Source organism: Carassius carassius, chromosome 37 (assembly GCF_963082965.1).
Source record: "Carassius carassius chromosome 37, fCarCar2.1, whole genome shotgun sequence".
Taxonomy (NCBI): Eukaryota; Metazoa; Chordata; class Actinopteri; order Cypriniformes; family Cyprinidae; genus Carassius; species Carassius carassius.
The window spans coordinates 12,892,593-12,908,960 of record NC_081791.1 but is presented as its reverse complement, the minus strand read 5'-3'; the positions used below and the strand labels follow the sequence as shown (position 1 = coordinate 12,908,960).

The 16,368-nt window shown below is 36.4% G+C and overlaps 1 protein-coding gene across 1 annotated transcript; it reads left to right on the top strand.

The window, feature by feature from the left end:
* Positions 1-492: 492 nt before the first annotated feature.
* LOC132118042 (syntenin-1-like) lies at positions 493-14,088 on the top strand. Its single transcript, XM_059527523.1, has 9 exons — positions 493-645; positions 4,970-5,021; positions 5,776-5,872; positions 9,393-9,493; positions 11,088-11,246; positions 11,465-11,640; positions 12,440-12,611; positions 12,730-12,821; positions 13,755-14,088. The coding sequence occupies exons 2-9, from the start codon at positions 4,971-4,973 to the stop codon at positions 13,807-13,809; spliced, it is 903 nt and encodes a 300-aa protein (XP_059383506.1). The 5' UTR covers positions 493-645; position 4,970; the 3' UTR covers positions 13,810-14,088.
* The last annotated feature ends 2,280 nt before the right edge of the window (positions 14,089-16,368 follow it).

Sequence of the window (16,368 nt, the reverse complement as noted above, 5' to 3'; positions counted from 1 at the left end):
TCTATTGTTGGTACTTCTAATATAATAAACGAAAACTGAAGAGCAGGATACATTTACCTTCAAATTTCATGGAAGCAGATTTAGAGTGAGATCCAAATGTAGGGCTGCAATTCATTTATGGTTCAGCAATTCACTCATTACAGAACCTCTCATAGCTATAACACATAAATCAGAATAAAACCAAAACAAACAAATGACTGTAGTCGTTTAATGTAGTTACTGAAGTAAATTTGATATATTGGTAGAACTGATAACTTGGTATTCCAGCACAGCCATCAAGAAAAAATAACTGATCCCAGATCAGTCCAGTGATTTTACAGTATTGACAATAACTGGACTCTGGAGTCCTATTGTTACCATCATAGTTTTTGGCAGTCAGAGTTACTGTGCTTAAGTTAATGAGTAATAAAAGTATAAATAGAAGTTTCAGCCCAGCCTACCACATGAATGATGTAGCAGGAAGTGAACTGAGCTACTAACCAAAGAAATATGCACGTACTCTCTCTCGATCACCTCCCCTTCTGTTCACTCCACTGCGCAACCTAAAGCACGAGAAGAGTCCCGTTTACTGTCCTCAGCGTGTTTACATTGCTTCCATCACATTTACCCCATTTCTCGAGAAGTCAGTCGTTAGAACGCAGAAAGGTAAGTTAAGAGCGACACTGTTTAATGTTAATGTTGTTATTTTAATTATAGTCAAAGTGATTTTATTCCGTCAGGTATGTGAGACTCGCTGGCTAACCGAAGCTAAACTTAAAACAGACTGCTGCTGCTAAAACACACGAAGAACAAAGACGTGCTCGTGTTTAACGTTACTTCGCTCTCCATTCAGTTACTTTTATTGTATTTTTGTTTTAAAGGATATTTTGTATCTTATCACCTGGTCATTATTTTTAGGAGAAAGAAATATAACTTCATTCGTGTAATTAGCATGATCGTGCGGTTGCTAACGGAGTTGCCGTGACTAGCTTGAGAGCTAAACACAACAAAAACAGTCTGTATCAGTCAGACTGCTTTTATATCGTCTTAATTATGCTTAGTTTAAGGTGACCGTGGATAAAACCTCAGTTTAGTTTTTAAACTGATGACAGGTGCGTGCTTTTATCGAATTTTAAGAAAATAAAGTGTTCATGTAGACATGGATTGTTCGGCAGTGAATCACATGACGACGCCGATTTAGATATTGGACACGTAACATTTAACAGCTTTATCCGTGTCGTATTTGACGTATTAAACGGCATTAATCCCAAAATGTGTCACTGATTTAAAACCTGGTCCTGTTTTGTTTCTTGAGAAGCAGGTTTTTACTTTCGATTATTCCTGTATGTTCAGTCAGTACATGATGGAAGGAACTGAATTATTGATGAATGAATAGCGAAAAATAAACGAACAAACAAAGGCGTAGATGAGTGATCCTGAATAAAGGCTATAACCTAATTTTGTTTTGGTTGAAGGGACTTTCCCATATGATGACATCAGTCAGCTGCCTAGAAAAAATCTACATAATTTCATTGTTGACGTTTTGTGTCACGAGGAGATTGAGAAAGGGCTTGTAGTCGTCACAATAACATGTTTAAATAATTTATTTAATGACAGTGGCGTTATATTTGACCAAAAGCTATGGATAGGGTATTTCCACATGGGTCCTTTGCTGGACTCAGTCAATAGAGTTACAGACTGTTGCCATGGGAGAGTCGTTTATTATGCTCAGCACTCATTCAGTCTGCCTGAACATTACCAAAGGCCCCTCACCCACTCAACCGGACAGGGTTTATCTAATGGCTTTGTCCCTAACTTGAGTTTGCACTAAAGATTTTTTTCTGCATTTCCACTGAAAGTAGACCATATTTAGTCAAATATGACATGTGAACCAGATTTAGGCAGTGTGAAATCATTCTGCTGCCTGGTCTGCTTTTTCCTGCATTAGTTGTGTGTAATTTATTATGATTACACTAAGGTTTAGAAAAAGATAGGGTTGTTTTAGTTTACAGTATATTTATAATTCCTTCATTTGTTTTCAGTTTAGTTTATGTATCTAAAACTCAAAAGATTTGTGTTCACTTTATTATGTAGAAATGTAGTCATGAAAATGTAGGATAGTTTCTGTTTCTTAATTATTTTATATTTGTTTAAATTATTAAATGTTTCAGTTTTTGTTCAAGTTGGCATGAAATTATAACTTAGCCTTTATAATTTTTAAGTGTTTGTTATTGATCTTATTGTAAATCATCAATGCATATTTCATAATTTATGCCGGACTCCTCAGATCATTTCGTTCACATAAACTTCGACTGCCAGCAGATCTGTCCAATCAACCCAGCCCTTCAATTTGTTCTGTTTCGATCATTTGTTTCTCTGGGATGTACGTACATCGTAATATCGAAGATAAAAAAATCTGTAACTACTTCATTGCGCCTTTAATGAAAATGTCACTGATAACAGGTGTTAACATCAGATGACTTAGAGCCTCAGCGATGAGATTCCCAGTCATTCTGCTTTATTTATGACACACTTTGTGCCCAGTCGATTCACTTAATTTCAAGCGAGTAGCTGAACTAGATACAATAGAGGCACACATGTCTGCGAGAAGATTACTCACTGTCTCCATTTGTCCACTATTTGGAGACATCTCTACTTTATTGGAGTGCTCTTGACAGGAAATAATGGCCCTTTAGTGTCACAGAGACATTTGTATCCGATGAGAAAAATGAGTGTTTGTGTGGAAAGAGCCTGTCAGATATATTTAGTGTTTGTTTTTGACATTGCCGTTGAAACGTCATCTGTGTCTGTCTGTGTGTGTGTGTGTGTGTTGTCAAAAGGCAGTATGCATGTCCTGTTCTGTGTGCATCGGTGTGGGAGTATATTCATGAGGATGTGGGCGAGAGTTTTCTTTCTTTTCCTCTGCTATGGTCATGTCTGTCTGTGAGCGTTTCACAGATTTGTGTGATATTTGAACGTGTAGGTGCATGTAGTGCTTTAGTCTTAAATCTGATGTTATACAATAAGCAGCTCCAGAGCTCACCTTTTATCTGGTTGTAAACCTGTATGTTCCTACATGCATTAAAGACTTGAATAAGTCTCCAGGCTGTTTGTTCAGTTTCAGTCGCTGGCTGTGTTCCAATCAGGCCGATTCTCACCTCATAGTTCCTGTTTCTCATTTGAGTGTAGTTCCTATCCAGTGATCTACTAACTATATCTCTATTAGTACGTGGGATGTCTCTTCAGGGAAGTGAGGCGATGTGCCGTTTCTCTCATTTGCCATCATTCAGCCGTGTCTCCTTGATGTTTCTTGCTAGAAATGAGTATTTTGAAGACTTACGCCTGTCTGTATCTCCTGTAGGGCAGTGTATTTGTTTACAGGCTTGTCTTTTGTATTTGTGATGCCGTCATGTTTCGTTACATGTTTAAGGTTTCATGATGCATTTCTTGTTGAGCAGGGTTTCTGTAATTTCCTGAATCTGGTGTTAGTTTCTGTTTGTCGTGAGGTTTACAGTGATCTACAGGCAGTGGCTTATTGGCTAAAATGCACAATACGTCATGTGATCACAGTCATATGATTGTGACTAATGCCAGCATCAATCAGTCACATGCTTGTGTTATAGCTCTTGTTGGTCTTTCCTCTAGTAACCTATACTTCTCTCATATTTTCCATTGCTTGTCTTCCTTTCTGTCTTTAAGTCCTTTAATTTCTTTGTACTTCTTTGGCTTACTCAGTCCGCCTCTCCCTTTCCCTTCCCCTTTCCAGTAATGGATGTGTTCCCAGGAAAGCACTTAACTTCTCATTGCTCTTCCACTGTAAGATGAAGAGCACAGTCAGGCAGTGTTTAATGTTTTATTTTGTTTGGATTTGAAATCGTTAGAGCTTTGGCTCTGTAGAAATGATTTCTGGTGGGATGTTATTAGTTAAATGTGGAGTTGGTGCTCATTTCCTGCCCTGAACATTTTGTTAATGATGACTTTAGTCTCTATTATCTGATTTTCATTGTATAATATCAATTGGGGTTGTTAACATTACACGTAAGGCAATGTTGTAAATGTCCTGAGTGTTCAGCATCTCTGAAGCGTGTCCTTTGTATCTATGATGTATCGATGCATGTATGTTGTTGTAATTATAATGTATAATCAGTGACGTGACATTCAGCCAAGTATGGTGACCCATACTCAGAATTTGTGCTCTGCATTTAACCCATCCGAAATGCACACACACACAGAGCAGTGAACACACACACACACTGTGAGCATACACCCGGAGCAGTGGGCAGCCATTTATGCTGCGGCGCCCGGGGAGCAGTTGGGGGTTCGATGCCTTGCTCAAGGGCACCTCAGTCGTGGTATTGAAGGTGGAGAGAGAACTGTACATGCACTCCCCCCACCCACAATTCCTGCCGGCCCGGGACTCGAACTCACAACCTTTCGATTGGGAGTCCGACTCTCTAACCATTAGGCCACGACTTCCCCCAGTTGCTACTGTCCTCAGCTCTAAATCGCACGGATTGAAGAATGCCTACGGTTATTGTAGGAGTTATTATAATTTCTGGTGTTTTATAGATGTATTTTAGTTACATCAGTGAGGATGACTGTGCAGAAGACACAGATGGCCCGCCACCACAGAGCTAATGCCTGGAGAACTGTGACGCATCCTAAGTGTGTGTGTGATGGGGGTGTTTGAGAGAATCAAATTCATGAAGGTGTCATTCATGATGGAGCAGCCTGATAAATGCACCATGTTTTTGTTCCTGAGTTGTCTTCTGTGTGCTCCTAATACACTCCCTCATCTGTCCCGTCTAATTAGTATAGGTTTCAATTCCCATGTGAGTCATGTGGTTGCCAGTCAGCTGAAAAACAAACTAAGTCAATATGGCTCTATATGATCTTGCTCAAAGTATTATTTTCTGTATTTCAACACTTTGAGCTGCACAGTAACTTGTTTTCTCCATTTTCATGCTGCAACTGTTGTGTTTTTTTCCAGGATGTCATTGTATCCCTCCCTAGAGGACCTTAAAGTGGACAAGGTCATTAGGGTAAGCACTGAGCAGTGTTTTACTTATATACTGTTATAGTATCTTAGGGCTGCAAGATAATATTTAAACACATTGCTATTATTTTGCTAATTTTTTTTTTATCATGATTATTAATCTTTCATTTGGGAAATTTCTTTTTACAGTTATTGTGCTTTTACATAATCACAAATTAAGAAAAAGTCAACTCATATGCATGGTTTATTGTACGTTATCTAGTTTCAAGTTTAAATACATTTATCATAAACGTTTTCTCTACAGCACATGTGTTGTAGCACAGATTTTGCTTAAGTGCATTTATTCAGCAGCCACAATCGCAAAAAAATATAGTTAAGAAGATTCATGTTTGGATATATCACAAATATCACAGATTATGCTTAAATATTTAAGAGAAGCAGAAATCATGGTCCTGATTAAAATATTAATATTTGTGCAGCCATAGCATTTATCAATAGCTTGCTTCCTTTTTATATTTTCTTTTTTAGTTAATTTGTTTTATATCATATATTTTTTGTAATTTTTAATTAGTTTTTGTTTGTTTAAAAAAAAAAACTAAATGGTTTTGAATTATTTTTCAGTTTTAAATGCTTATGTTGGTTAAGCTTTTCTTGCTTGCAACATTTCTAGTTTGTTTCTCATCCAATATTATTTCATTTCTCATGCGTTTTATTTTAGGATAACACTGAAGATAAGTTGGTGTTTTAAAAGAACTGTTATTGAAGTTCAGTGGATGTTCACATGTGGTTTGCTCCTCTAGGCACAATCCCAGTTTGCCAGTTCCAACTCCAGCACCCCAGCCATCACTCAGGGGGTCTACCAGCCACAGCCTGCCACACAGGGGATGCCAAGCTCAAGTGAGTCCTAGCCTCTGCCTGTCTGTCTTGCTTCTGTCTACCTTATCATGCAATTCTCTCTTTCATTTCTGAAGTGCCGAGTTAGAGCTGTTTTTATAGAGATGAAAGGCTTGCCAATGTTTTGTGCCATTGTCAAACAGGAAATGAAGACATGCCTTAGGGAATCTGGGTGCAATTCAACAACCTTCCATACTTAGTTTTTTTAATCTCAGTGTAAAACAAGCACACAAGTTGAGGCCCTCTTATCCAGGCAGTACTGCCTTCCACCGGTGTGCTCTTATTGTGTCCCTGTGTGCTGCCTCTCAATACACTTTTTTTTAACTAGATTGTTAAAAAAATAATTTTTTTAGGTGGTGGTTCATATAGTACTGTAACTTGTACTGAAACAATGTTTCTATTATTATAGCCTCAAAGCATTGGTCAATAGAATTAAAACTCAATTTTGACAAAAAGAGATCATTCCAGGGGACGATATGTATTTGTGAGTGTGTGTGTATATTGTAACCCACTATTTTTTGAATGTTTCGCATATTTATAGAAGATAAGTCTATGATTACCAAAGCAGTGTTTATTTCAATCAAAACTACAGTAAAACAGTAATATAATGGAATATTATTACAATTTAATGTAGGAACATGTGGATTTGGCAAACCTTCCACAGCGCATCGTTATATGGAAGTAAACAAGGAGGATATAAAGTAAGCGATTATGTGTTTATTTATGGTGTGATCTGCTGCAGAAGCCAGCTAAATTATGCACAGGTGGTATGAAAAAATTCAAGACAAGGATGTGACAAAAGAAAGCAGAGTGTTGAAACATATGAGTTCTGACACATCACACGTCCACTGATTACCTTTCGCTACTGTCTTGATAACTTTGGGTATGTAAAATCTATGAAGTGTCCCATCAGCGTTGAATTATGACGAATGTCGATCTAGAGTGACGTAGAAACCGCATGAAATCCAACATGACCTGTTCACCCTGCAGTTGCATTGAAAAAGATCGGACATGGATCGGATTTAGTATCACATATTGAAGTGGCACAAATCAGTATTAAAAACATCACATCAAAAACTGATCTGAGTCACATGTGAGCAAAAAAAAAAAAAAACAGCTTTGGGCCACATTTGCCTGCAGTGTGAACTAAGCCATAGAGCAGAACAGGGGTCGTCAAGTCTGGCATTGGGCCAAAAAATTAATTCCACCACTACATGGCGGGCCAGAACATATGTACTATATATAGTCAAAGGATAATTAAAGAAATAATAATTAATGAAAAATGCTAGAATTGCCTGTAACAGACCGCTACAGTGTCTTTTGTAGTGAGCTGTTACTCTGTTAAATCCTGTAGTAGGACAGTCATTAACAAAAAGCCACATTTGTGTCGCAGTGTCCAGGTTTTACACTGGATAAATTAATAAAGCGGAGTAGTGACACATAACCTGGCAAGTATCTTCACCAACTTGCAACACAGGCCCCCTTGCTAAAACACACATGTGGGAGATGCAGAATGGATAAAAATGAGTCAAAAAATAAGAGGACATGAATAAGCCCATTAATGGCATGTTTGAGTCATGCTATTAAGGAACTATGTTTTATTTCTTTCTCTTTTCATATTGTGAATAATAAATTTGTCTCATTTGAAACGCTAATTTATTGTAATAATTATTTGACTTAAGGCCCGTTCACACCAAGTATGATAACTATAAAGATAAAGATAACAATCGTTCTCAATATTAGAGAATAGCGGAGTCCACACCACAACTATAACGATAAAGGCAAAGAGAAACAATATTGTTGGAATCACTTTCAGAATTATTATTTTTTTTCTAATGAACGATAAAAATATTGCCAGCCAATCAGAATCAGTCCTGCTGTAATGAGCTCGAGAATTTAAAGCAGCAGACGCGCGTCCGCTTAGAATACACAGACAATATCGTTCGCTGGTGTGGATGCTAATATCGTTATCTTTATCGTTATCTTTATAGTTATCGTTCTTGGTGTGAACGGGCCTTTAGCCTACTTTTACACACAGTTATTTATTGGCATCCTCACATACTAAACTATTTAAAATAGTTTTAAATCGTTTTGCATGCTGGAGGTTCACTATTACGTTGTGTACAAAGTGATGTTAACATTTAAGCTAGCTGGTGAGAGGAAATGACACTAACAAAGAGTCTAAAGAGGAAAGTTGATAGTGAAAATAGGGCATACGAAGAAGAATGGAAAGACTACTGTGCGTTCATCCTACCTAGTTTTGTGAATGCAATGCCAGTGTGTTTTATCTGCAACAAAGTTGTCGTCGTCTTTTAATTTTAATTTTACAATGAAGTTGTAGCTGTTTTATAGCTGTAACTATTTTAAACTTTTCAAATTAAAAGCTCTCAAATCATCTCAAAATTAAACATTACTGCAAAATCTCTGTCGGCAAAATCACTAAAGACAAAGTGATTGTCACTGTCATAACAGATCTATAACAGAACAAGCAGCTATCAAAATATGCTGCGTTCACGCCATATCGTAACTACCATAATTTCGAGATGAGAGCATGTAACGTTCTACTATGCTTTTCTATGACAACACTATCAATGCCTAAACAGAGCCTGCAGTGGTCACACGGTACAAGTCTTAGCTCTCAGGAAACTCCCAGTTCACAAGTTGTAATTACGAGTTCTGCAAGGACATTAATGCTTTTTACAAGTTGGAATCTCGTAATTACAGAAATTCTGATATGGCGTGAATGCACCTATAATCTGACTCCGGCTCCGGCCAGATATTATTGCTGGCGGGCCAGTTCTGCTGAACACTGGAGAACAACAATCCACAAGCTGTGGTTTTGCGAGACCGCCTTCAGTATAAGCTGTTTTTAGACTAAGTTTTGAGTTCTCAAACCTATTTTTTTTTTGTTTTTATAGTACAGTGACCTCTTATGTCACAAGATCAAGGGAATTTTGATTTCTCAGTTCATGACCCCTTTAAACAATAGAAAGTTCAAAAGAACAGCATTTATTTGAAATATAAGTCTTTTGTGACACTATACATGTTGATTTACTGTCACTTTTGATCCATGCTAAATAGAAGTAACCAGACTTTTGAAAAATTATAATTTGGCACATATATGTGCAATATTTCAGTGTGTGTGTGTGTGTGTGTGTGTATGTGTAGCTGTATAAATGCATATCTGGGTTTTTCCCACCATCATCGGGTTCATAGGCGGACATTTTCCTATCTGAGTGCTGGATAAAGCAGGAGGAAAAGAAGGGAGGATTGTAGTCATGAGTCAACTCAGGAAGTGATTACTGGATGGAAACATTCATTGCCGGAATCTGAAACCAGCGACTGGCTGAGTGTCGACACTTGAACTCTCTATTCTTCCCAGTTCTCTGTTCTTCTCTGTTCTTCTCTGTTCTTCTCTTTTCACTTGATGCTGTCATAAAACACACTTTAACGAACTACCTCATTATGCTACTGTGTTAGCTATTAGCTTTATGTCATATGGATAATCTTTCTCTCCCTCCAGCTCTGTATCCCAATCTGGAGGAGCTGGGTGACTATATGGGCCTCAGTCTGAACAGCGATGAGGTCCAGAGAAACCTTGCGCTGGTCCCAGTGGCTAACAATGTGAGTGATTGTCACTGAACACACCTGTTTATTTTAAGAGTTCAGTTCCCTCTAAGTATAGGCACTCGTAAAGAAATATTTAATATATGCAAACAATGAGATTTCAGAGTCTCAAATGTTTCTCTAGCAGTGCTGTAACTCTTTCCTGGTTTAGTTTGCTCTCAGACTGTTTTTCCATCTCTGTCACCGTTGCCTTGTACAATATTTTTTTTTCTGTTAAAGCAGCCAAGAGTAATTGTGTAAGATTTGAAAAAGAGGAGGCGGCGGTGGTTGTGTATGTGCATTAGCATCTGTGCTTTTGGGAGTTTTTTTTGTTGTTGTTGTTGTTATTTTTCTTTGAATATTTCAAAAGAGGGCACAGGGTGATGTCTTATTCCTTTCAGCATCATTCCTGGAAGCAGAGCTCAGAATGACTCATGCACCATAAGGCCTGTGTTGGAGTAATGCTAATGTAGGCTGCTTTCAGAGAGCATCTTGAAAAGATACTCTGTGTTCATAGTACTGAACATTAGACCAGCATCTCCCTTTTTGCATCAAGGATTAATAAGGCCCAAATACCTCTTAATCAACAAAAACCACAGATGTATTAACTTTTCACTAAAACTGGATATCGTTCAGCATTATCATTAATATTGTTAAAGTTACTTTATCTGTACTGTGGGTGAAAAACCTTATAGCTCAATCTATTACCAATATGTTGTTTTGTGCCATAAAAAGAAACCGAAAAAACACCAGAATTTAGAATAGATATTATTTTATTACAGTAATTTATTCACATTAGACATTTGGTATCAGTTACAGTGAATGTTTTTTTTTTTATATACACATATACACACACACACACACACACACACACACACACACACACACACATATATATATATATATATATATATATATATATATATATATATATATATATATATATATATATATATATATATATATATATATATATAATTAATAACAGGGTGCTGCGATTAATCTATTTCATCGCAAACTAAATTTGCTGTGAAAATACTCCCAAAAGGTAATTTAAAGCTCTAATTGTGTTAAATGTTTAGGCTACAATGGTGGTAACATTGTCTTTACTGTCACTTTTGATCAATTTAATGTGTCATTGCTGAATAAAAGTATTAATAAAAAATAAACCCTTTTTACCCCAAACTTTTGAACGGTTGTGTAAATATTATTGTTAACGTTCAACTTATTTGAATTTTACACCCCTCTTATCACTTCCTGTCACGGCTTCTACTGTCCTAACATAATAAAGGCATAAATGCAAATAAATTCAATAAATAGATTTATTAAAATATTTAGAAATTACCATGAACCTATATTAACATATCTAGTTAATACATTAAGTAACATTAAAATTGAACCTTTTATTGTACTATTTAGGTGTTTCTTAGTTATCTTCTACTGCTTTACAGCCTTGACAAGGTTAAATCTAAATCTTTTAGAGTACCCACTGGTGGGAAAGTAGTGCATTAGACCATTTGCATGGGCCACAGTTAACTTTTCATGTTGTATAATATGTGAACAATGCACTCACACGTATGAGAATAAATAAAACACATCTCTTGCTTGGCAGCAAGTGGCAGTGCCAAGTTCTGTGGGTGGCATGGTGCGGCCCGTGACTGGTGCAGACGTGGGTATCATAAGGGCAGAGATTCGCCCAGGTCTTCGGGAGGTCATCATCTGCAAAGACCAGGAAGGAAAGGTCGGACTCCGACTCAGAGATATCGATAATGTGAGTAAAGCTCTTTGCATTAAACACTTCCTCAGTGTCATGATTAGTGTCATGTTTCATAGTTTTGAGTGTGTAATTGGTATGTAGGTTAATTGGTCATTTGTTTTAGGGCAGCACACCCTCATTCTGAGCAGATGTGCTGTTCTTCTCATCAGCAGCAGTTGATGTTTGGTTGAGGTGTTATTATCTTTCATGTGTGTCATTTCCTCTTTCTGTAGGGAGTGTTTGTCCAGCTGGTGCAGGCGAACTCTCCAGCGGCGTTGGGTGGCCTGCGTTTTGGAGATCAGGTTCTGCAGATCAATGGGCAGAACGTTGCTGGCTGGAACTCAGATAAGGCCCACAAAGCTCTGAAGGCAGCAGCTGAACAGCGCATCGAGCTCATTGTCCGTGACAGGTCAGTCACTTCTGTCTATACAGTATTAACATTCACTACTGTTCAAAGGTTTTGGGGTTGGTAAGATTTTTTTGTCTCATACTTGACAAGTCTGATAGAATATAGTAATAATGTGAAATATAGATACAATTTAAATGAACTATTTTATATAAATATTTTCAAATATAATTTATTCCAGTAATGCAAATCTGAATTTTCAGCGTCATGATTCGAGTGTTCAGTGTCACATGATCCTTCAAAAAACATTCTAATATGCTGATTTTTCTGTTCAAAAACAATTCTTTTTATTATCAATGTTGAAGACTTTTCAGGATACTTGAATGGGAAGTTGAGAGAATTTTTTAATTAAAATCTTTTGTAACAATGTCACTTTTACTGCCACTTTTGATTAATTAATACATCATGTTTACATAAATACTAATAATAAAACAAAGTAATTATAATATAATAATAATAATAATAAACTCACATGAACAAAATATTCTAAATATTGTCATGACAAGTTGGACAGAATCGTGACATGTATAACAATATGTGTAGATCTTTGCTGCCTCCTGGTGGTTATTTATTATAGTTGTAGTATTTGTTGAGTTCAGTTACTGTAAGGCCCTTGCAAGCAGTAGGTTAAACATTTTAAATGCCATTTTAAATAATATATCCACAGAACATTATATTTTGGCATGAGACATGAATCACTTAATGACCCTACTGTCATTTAATGTTAGGTACTGTGTCTTGATCACACAGAAATGGGGCTCACAAAAAGGCTCATCTTATATTTATATATTTTATGTTCCAGACCATTCCAGCGCACAATCACAATGCATAAGGACAGCTCTGGCCACGTGGGCTTCATCTTTAAATCCGGACGCATCACATCTCTAGTGAAAGATGGTTCTGCTGCCCGCAACGGTCTGCTCACGGATCACTACATCTGTGAGATCAACGGCCAGAACGTCATTGGACTCAAGGTGAGAGGGGCCACACTAGTGTTTTCAGGATATGCCTTTAAATCTGCTGTCAAAGCCACAAGACAGTTAATACAAATCTGAGATTTGTGGAGTAAATAGTTTTGTTTTATGTCTACAGGACACTCAGATTAAGGACATCCTGACTACATCTCCCACTGCCATGACCATCACCATCATGCCTAAGTTTATCTACGAACACATGGTTAAAAAGTGAGATCCAGCTTTCTTATATACTCATAAGTGCCATTAATGCATTAACTCTGTATAGCTTAAAAAGTAATAGTTAGACAGTTTTTTTGAGTATCATATTTGATACAGGCGTTTCATATGGTATAATATATGAGAATATTGAGCTCACATTTGAGTTGGAAATACCTTAAAAGACCCTTTAATGCAGATTCCGATATTTCTATGGCTAAAAAGAAAGATGCAATTCTGGTAGTTTGTAGTGTAAAGCAGTGAGACCTTCATAACAGTATATAGCAGACTACTTTCACAAAATGCATATAAATATCATTTGTCACTCTGTATTTGCATTGGCAAAATGATATTTAAAAGCTTAGTTTAAAGTCAAAGCTTTCTAGTTTTTATTATGGGGGAAAACATAACGTGATTCAATATGAGATACACAAACAAACAATCCTCAAATGCCTGATGCATCAAATGTGATTCATTATCTTTTCTAAAAAATGATTACGGTAAGTAAACTTAAGATGCTTTAGTCCAGTAAGTGTTGAAATCTTGAAATATTTCGAACAATATAAAAGTTTTTCTTGTTTGTGTAAAAATCAGTAAAGAACACGCATGTACCGGGACCTGAAGGTGGACTGTTTTAGAATGATACTAAAAGGCCTTTTACTTGTACAAATAAGTATAAACTATTAATCAGATGACAGAAGGCATGTAGTAGATTATGTACAACAGAGATTTGCATTATTATATATTATATTTTACATTAATTACAGGGAATATTGTACAATTTCAAAGTCTGTGCAAATAAATAACTTCTTAAAATGTATAGATAATACATTTACACTTAAAATGTAAGATTACAGTTTGACATGAACAAAACGACATCAATAATTGAATGTGTAAATCAGTTGTCATCTGCTGATCATGACAGCCCTAATCTGTATATTCCAGGATGTCAAGCGGCCTGCTGAAGTCATCCATGGATCACTCTGTTCCTGAGGTCTGAACACAGGAGACTACACACAGCCCCTTCCACAATGCCTACAATCTCTAGCCTTCCCATTGGATCCTTCCACCACATGGGTCGTCTATCACTGATAGGACAAACCTCCTCAATCATATTCATTTATACCATGTAAAAACTACCTTTTTTCTGTTTCGCTTGTTGGCTGTTATCGTTTTCCCTTCTAGTTCTTGATTCTGTCCTACAGGTCCTTGTTGCTATTGTTTAATTGTTGTCATATTACATGTTATATAATAATAATAATCCATCATCATTATTGAGTATCATTATCTGATTTTTATTAGTATCATTATCTGAAAAAGTTTTATTTTGGCTGGGGGGCAAGGGGTTAAAAACTGAACCTGAGCTTCCGTTTTTAGAAGCATTAGCTTCGACACTCCACTTTTAAAATCTTTCCACTATGCACAATTCTTTTTTTTTTTTTTATTGAACATCTATATGCCAAGACAGCTGTACTCTGCCAGAAGGAATCCTGGGTCAGAATTTGTAATGCAACAACTCATTTCTCATTGATTTGAACTTGTTTTTAGGTGTTTCAACTTTGATAATATTCTCTGTCATTATCCTGTAAATGTTAGTGTCTCGAAAAATTTATATACGAATGTAACCTCAAGATTGAAATTATTACAAAAATAAATAATCATCCTGGTGATACCAATGGATCTAAATCGAAATGTTCCGTTTAAAAAAAAAATGCTCCACACGTTAGAACACGCATAGAAACAAAACTTGTAACAAAGGATGAAAAAACTTCAGAAATAGTGAGAAGGCTTTGTTCACCATGCTGTTTAATATAGACCCTTTTACAGAAGGTCAAGAGTGATGTGTTGTAGTGATGACTGTACACACTAATATTAGCATTAAAATATTATTCCACACAAAAATATTGAGACACTATAAAACATGACCAGACCTACAAGACTGGTTTCACTTACGGTGCTGATACTGTTAGACAATACAGAGACAAAACTGAAGTGCCAGGTGACGATGTAAACACGTCATTAGAATGACAATTTAAAAAGGAAAAAAAACCCTCTATAACAAAGGTACATCTGTGAGATCTAATCTTTTAGGCACAGTCGTATAATCCTGCTTAACAGAGACTAAACTACTGATGTGTCAGTATGCCACCAATTTTACATTTCAATAGTCACTCTGAAAGAAAAAAAGCATGGCTTATCACTTTCATCTCGTTGGAGGCTATTTACATTTAACCAAACAACTTACGGAAAATATGCAGTACTAATGTCTTTAAACCATATCCGAATGTGAAGAACATTTATAAAAAAAATATTATCATTGCCAGCTTACCCTAAAAAGTGTTATTGGAGAGTAATGATATGCATGTTACAAGACATTTTGTGGTTACATAAGTAGATTCTAAACAAAATTTGTTAGCTGACACTGACATCAAACTTGGATGTTTTTCTTAATCCTCCCCAAAAATGCAGTAAAAACTGTTGATATAGAGAAAAACCTGTCACTAGGCTAGAATGCTCAGACACAATGCAGGGAGAGTCTGCTAACTTTTGAAAATAATTAACAAAAAACATTTTTAATAAACTAACATGTATTGAGATCTGCGGAGGATTGGAAGCTTTAAAGCAAATAATCTGTGATTATTAATAACCATCCAAATGCAGAAAGAAAAATGAAGTGATATACATATACACATGAATTCTCACATTAAATTGCAAACACTCACACAAAGTGGAAAGAAACTGTGATATGACAATACATGACAAAATAGAAATATTACTCAAATTGACCAGCATACAGGGCCAACATACTCATCTCTGCTTGTAATATGGCTTCAAAAAATTCAAGAACATCTTATCAAGGCCTTTTGTGTCATTTCAAAAGGTATACAAAGCTTTATATCAGCATCCAACATTTATCCAGCCAAATAACTAATGTAATAGTTATTTACATACATTTCACTGACAGACAGTAGCAGTTTGGAGGAAACCTCCTATTCTTGGGGTAAAAATTGATTACAATCTCATTTAACCTCAGATACATATTCTGATAAGAACTATCTGAAAGCCACACATTCATAATTTCAACATACATGAGTCTATTAATATATATATATATATCAGGAACATATATGCCTTCATTTCTTTAAATTTATTGTAAGGTCATTTAGGCCCCATTTACACTGCATGGTTCAAGTGACCCAAATCCAATTTTTTACTCTCGTGTGGCACATATCGGATATGACCGGTGAATGTGTAAGCAGGAAAAAAATTTTTTCTCAGATCGGATTCAGGCCTCATTCATATGTGGTAATAAATCGGATATGAATCGGATACGTGCATTTGCATGTGCCATGTAAGCAGACAAATCGGATATCCCCAGTAAATGCGAGTCGTATGTCATAAAAAAGTGACGTCAACTCAGGTGCATACCACCAACTGAGATCACATGACTTATTATAGGCGCGATGGAGGACGAAGGATACACACAGTGGAGCAACGCGGAGGTTTCATGTCTTTTAAGTCTTTGGGGCAAAGAGACAGTGCATGCAAAAATGCAGGG